A 6,000-nucleotide genomic window follows, 5' to 3' on the forward strand; every position below is an offset into this window, starting at 1 on the left:
AAGTCCACAGCATTGTGGAAATGACAGTAATTTGCTACCAACCGTGAAAATGTTTGATGACATTTCCTGTGGTTCCCACTCAGAGGATCCGAGTTCTCCATGAGAGATTGGAACTGGTCACCAAGTGAACATGACCATATGTCTCCTCCTCTGAAGACAGCAGTACTAATCCCTGCCCAAAGCCTTGGGAGCCTGCACCCACGCGGGGCACCTGGAAAGAAGTTCCTGGCTCCTGGCTTCGGATGGGCGCAGCACCGGCCATTCTGGCCACTTGGGGAGTGAATAATCAGACGGAAGATCTTTTTCTCCGCCTCTCCTTCTCTCTGTACATCTGCCTTTCCAATAAAATAAATAAATCTTTAAAAAAAAAATCCAATGCCTCACACCTTAAGAAACAGAGTAAGATAAGATGTATGCTACATTTTCAAAAGGCTTTTTAGATTTCACTTTCAAAGACTAAAGTTAATTTTGCACTTTTTTTTTAAGGCACAGAGAATGACGAAGACCTGCCATCTATTGCTTTATTCCCCAAATGTCTGAAACAACCCAAACTGGACCAGGTTGCAGCCAGGAGCTAGGAACTCAATATGGATTTCTCACGTAGATGCGAAGGACCTGCTGCCTCCCAGGGCACACATAAGCAGAATGTTGGAATGAGAAATGAGAGCAGAGACTTGAAAACAGGCACTTGGCCCTTGGTCTCAAGTGACTTCTCAACCACTGCATCCAACACCTGCCCCTATTTTACACTCTTGATAACAAACACATAACAGGCACACCTTTTCCTCTGAGTGGTCTGAATATTTGAGATGTGTTGAATACGTCTATTTTCACTCTTGATAGGAGTATAAAATTTAGATCATCAAACTTTTTAAAAAAATATTTATTTTATTTTTGCTGGAAAGGCAGATCAGATTTATAGAGAGAAGGAGAAACAGGAGAGACAAGAGCTCTGAAGCCAGGAGTGTCTTCCGGGTCTCCCATGTGGGTGCAGGCTCCGAAGGCTTTGGGCCGTCCTCGACTGCTTTCCCAGGCCACAAGCAGGGAGCTGGATGGGAATTGGAGCAGCTGCAACATGAACAACTGCCCATATGGATTCCCAATGCTTGCAATGTGAGGATTTAGCCACTGAGCCATCGCCTCAGGCCCTATCAAACATTTTCAAGCACAGGTCTCTGGCTCATTGTCTATTGGCCTTCATGCAAAAATGAAGAAAAAAATGTCCAATTTTAGTATATGTGCTGCCAAAGCGAGCAAAAAAAAAAAAAAAAAAAAGTCAATGTTGCCTGAACTAGCATGATACCGCAGCCATCAGGCCTTGGGCAAGGTCTCAGGTGAATTTTAGAGCCTCTAAGAAGAGTTATCTTTTTGTACTTTGTTTTAGCTTTTTAAGACAGTTGTTAATATAATCCCTGAAACTTGGGCGAAATTTAAGTTTTATAGAGCACTTCTACAACATTGGAAATCCATTCCACTATTCTGAGAGGTAAGTATTACCCCATTATATCGCAGAAAGAACAAGAAAATTTAAACAAAGTTAAATCCTTGCTAAGTCATACAACTAACAGAAAACTGAAATAGGACTCTGAGGGAATAATAAAGTGTAATAGCTGTAACACAAGCTTTTTTTTTCTAATCTTAGCAAAATGTAAATGAGCACTAATATTTCAGGAATTGAGATAAGCAGGATGAACCAAATGTTAAGTAAAAGTAACTGAGAAATGCAATCTGAAAGCTTTTCTCTGACTCAGACAAGCTCTTTGTAACTTTCTCGAAACATCAGAATAGCTAACTCCTGCTGAGCAGTTGTCCTTTTAGTTTTGACAGTTTGAAGTTAACACTTAATGCAGAAAAAAGTTTTTAGCTTTGCTTTAATTTTGGTTTGGCTAAAGTATCTTTTCCAAAAGCACAATAATTTAATGCTTTTTATTTTGAAAACCATATTTGTAAAGGAAAATACACAAGTAACCAAAAAAAAGTCTTCAGCAGACTTAGCTTTTAAAATAAGATGTAAAAATAATATGATCTGTTATTTTTTTCTTGTCTGTAATTTTTCTATGGCCCTAAGGCTACTGGTTCTTTAATGCAATTATTATTTTTTTTTTATTAAATTTATTCATTAATTACATTGTGTTGTAATTACATAGAATCTGGGATTCTCCCCCCCACCCTCCCCCTAATGCAATTATTTTTAGATAACTTGCAAGGGATGCTTTAAAGCAAGAACATAAAGAATCTGTAAAACTGATTTTAAAAATTAGGCCATGCACTGGTCTGGTCCAGGAGTACTATCACGTGTATGGTTTAAAAGTTACTTGTGGAGAAGGGGAGGAGACTTGGGGAGAAAGTAAAGCAAATCTCAGGGCCTATGAAACTGTATCATAAAATGATAATAATAATAATGAATTCTTTAATTTCTTTAATTTCTGTTACATTGTGTCCAAACAAATCTTTATAGACATAAGGAAGAGACATTTAATTCCATATGAACTTCTGTAAGATTTCAAAGAGAAACCTCCTCAGAGGTTTTCAATTTTAATGTGTTCGTAAATATTAAATAATCATGAATAAAGTTAATGCAGCACAAAAGGAAAAAGATTTTCACATAGTGTTAATAAGAAATCGCTGTTAGCCATGATACTGACACTCTTAACAGTTTCAGATTCCACTGGTTCCTACAGCATATGGGAGCAGTTATTTGTAATTTAGATAAAGTAGCCTTTCATTCTAATACTGAGCAAGTTTAGTCCAGAAACGCTCCATTACTTATTTCCGAAGTAATCATCTTGGTATTATTGCAGCATATTCTTTCATCCAGGTTCGTTCAGACAAGTTTCTTCTTTGGATATGAAACCCTGTAGTGTTGGGGAGGGGTGGGGGGATTCCCAGAGCCTATGAAACTGTCACATAATGCATAATAATTAATAAAAAAAAGTAAAAAAAAAAAAAAGAAACCCTGTAGTGTTAATCAGTTTGGAATTTTATTCGCATTCAGCATGAAGAAATTCTGCGGGAGCAGAGTTTTGTGTGTTTAGAACGAACACCTCTCCCGCTGTACGGATACCATCCTGTGAATGGGTGTCTCTAGTTAACGCTTCTTGGGATTATCACTGAGTGGTAATTTTATCAAGTGCAGGGGAACTGTCTTAGAGATTTTGAGCAGAAGACTTTTGTAAACTGAACATTCGGTTATATATGTGTATATATATACATATATTTTATTTTATGGCAGGGACTGTCTTGGGGATTGGGGAAGGGGAGGAAACCAACTTTGGAAAATTGCAGGTTTCAGAAGGCAACTCTTAAATTGAAGAAATTGGAATTCTCCCTTGCATAGCGTCTTTTTTTTTTTTAACTCACACTTGCAGTGAAACAGAATTTCTACAGCTCATATGGTTTTGCACAAAGACTTAAAAGGGTCACTTGAAACGTTTACAGATGAGAGAACTCACATAAACCTCCCCCGACAGTTATTTACCAAGAGCCACTTACTCTGGCTCACCGCAAATGTATTCGAGATACTTTTGATATGTTTCTAAAGGAGCTTTTTCCATATCTTACGTCTTATGAAAGCCAGGCCTCCCTGCAGCTAAAACAGCACCGCTGCCCGGCAACCCCAGTGCTTTGTAAAAATGGTTAGAATTGGCTCTCCACGTGGGTCCTCCTCACTGCCCTCTCTGTAAACTCACTGCACTCACCAGGGGAGGTAACATTTGGACCAAGGTACTAGCAGTTACTGACCACGGTCTAACAGTCCCCGGAAAGTTGGGATTCTCTAGTTCTGAGAGGAACTTTCCCATTTCTTTTGTGTAGTTGTTCATGTCTGATCGTGCGCACGCGCGCTTGCGTGGAGGACGGGGGCGGGGGTGGACGTAAATTTGTTTAAAAAAAAAAAAAGTCTCCTGTTGCAATCGCAATCCCTAGTCCCAACAAAATCCTCAGTTGTTTTTCCTTGGAGTAAGTTCAGAGGTGTTTGAACGGCAGTTTCGCTTCGCTGTTCTCTGGAGGGCATCGGGGAAGCCTCAGGCTCAGCGACGGGACAAGGGGATCGCTGGCATCGAACTGCCGAGCGGGTTGGTGGCAGATCCCAAATGCCCTCTTGCGGCGGACACCACCCTACGGCGAGTCCCAAAGCAGATGCTTCCCGCAGACCCCGGCGGGAAAAACGACCCCTCCCCTAGCCATAATCCCCAGGGAACCAACGGAGGGCAGGATTTCCCTGGGTCTCCCGGCCCCGCACTGACCTGTGTAGCAACACGCGCTGCACTGAGTCCAAGTCCTCCAGGTTCCGGGGGGCGGTTTTGGGGATGCTGGACCTGGTCACTTGAAACATGCCCACAGGAGACAGGCTCGCCGCACCGGTGTCCAACAGGTAACGCGCGCAGCCGGGGCACTCGGCGAAGTCTCAACTGCCAACGCTCGGCGCGACTCGCGGCGACCCGAGTCCCCCGTCAGGAACCCCAGTGCTGAAGGAAAGGGCTGCCACACGTCCAAAGGAGCAAATCCCACGTTCCCAGGAGGCGGTGTCGGCGACCTCAGCGCTCTCCTCCACTTGCAACCCCACGCGGATCCTGGGGCACCGCGTGCAGAAAGGCGGCGCGACTGCTGCTTGCGCTCCAGGGACCCCGGGACAGGCGAGGACTTTGCTGGCCACTTCTCCTGCCAGGACTCGCCAGCTCCACGGTGCCCCCTTTCCCGCCTAACTGCCTCACAGCAGGGGTCCCTGGCGCCCGGGGCCAGCCGTCGAGCGCCGCACGAACCCCCGCGCCCCGAGCTGAGCTCTTTCGCCGCCTAGTGTGGATTGTAGTTGGTTCTTGACACGTTCTTTCTGCACCGTGAGGCCGCCCCTGCCAGGGACACCGGTGTCCAGGCGCCGCCCACAGCTGAGGAAACCACCACTCGAAGCTTCCATGACCCGGAGGAGAGGCTCCGGTTATGCCTTGGAAGATCTGAAAAATGAATAGGAAAGAGAGCAAGCTGGGAAAGTATTCTTAATGCGAATTTAAATTCAGCGAAACTAAGCCGTATACATAGACCCCTCCATGTAAACATGTATCAATCACCTGCTCTGTCCTGCACTAAATTCTTGTCCTTGGAGATGAGGGAATGATAAAAGACAGTCTTTGATTTTCCTTGTACAAACCCTTTGCTCTTTCTTGGGACTCCAAGAATGTATATCTGATCCCAGGAGACAGTCTCTCCACTTTGCAATACTAAACATTTAAACAGGTTATCTCATGGCTTGTGGTTGAAGGAGTAGTAGTGGAGAAGACTAAATTAGGTGGCTTTTCCATCGTGGGAAAATGACCCAGGTGTGACTCCCTCTTAGAAATTGCCTCCAAGTCAGAATCAGCCAAGCTGATGAGAGAAGAGTTACAGGGACACACTGCCAAATGGCAGTTGTAAATATGAAATACCACTGATTACAGATTACAGAACAATTACAAATGGTGGCAGATTATTTTTCAATGGTAGAGGAATTCAACGGGGCTTGGCTCTTCATTGTTGGATCTATAAATGCCCTCTGTAAATCTTGGGTAGCTGTTTCCAATCAATATTGGCTTCCTGGTCAAGTGGGCAAAGAGAGTGAATGTTGAAGTCGTATATCTTAGTGTATAGACCGCTCCTCAATGCTTCTGTTTTCAGTGTCAACTTAACTCTTATCTTCATTTTTAAAGACTCCTTCATTGATTGATTTGAAAAGCAAGTACACACACACACACACACACATGCGCACACGCGTGCAGCGTACATCCATTAGTTCACTTTCCACATGGCCACACCAGCTGGAGGTTGATGAAACCAAAGCCAGAAGAACTGGGATCCCATCTGGGTCTTCTATGTGGGTGCAGGGGCCCAAGCACTGGGGCCATCTTCTGCCGCTTTTCCAGGTGTATTAGCAGGGAGGTTTTAGAAATGAAACAGAGCGACTGGGACTCCAGGCACAGCTCTCATGGGATTTTGCCTGACAGGCAAACTTGCTGGCTTACACTTATTCCT

General features: G+C 44.0%; 1 protein-coding gene across 2 annotated transcripts in view; it reads right to left on the minus strand.

The window, feature by feature from the left end:
- Positions 1–4,753, minus strand: part of INTU (inturned planar cell polarity protein) — a 95,443-nt gene extending 90,690 nt beyond the window's left edge. For both annotated transcript variants that reach the window (XM_058666874.1, XM_058666876.1), the window contains exon 1: positions 4,245–4,753. In XM_058666874.1, the coding sequence (XP_058522857.1) occupies positions 4,245–4,333 (89 nt within the window). In that variant the 5' untranslated portion in view covers positions 4,334–4,753. The remainder of the gene's footprint in view (positions 1–4,244) is intronic.
- Between the last annotated feature and the right edge of the window lie 1,247 nt (positions 4,754–6,000).

The sequence above is a fragment of the Ochotona princeps genome, chromosome 7, assembly GCF_030435755.1.
Source record: "Ochotona princeps isolate mOchPri1 chromosome 7, mOchPri1.hap1, whole genome shotgun sequence".
NCBI classification, from domain to species: domain Eukaryota; kingdom Metazoa; phylum Chordata; class Mammalia; order Lagomorpha; family Ochotonidae; genus Ochotona; species Ochotona princeps.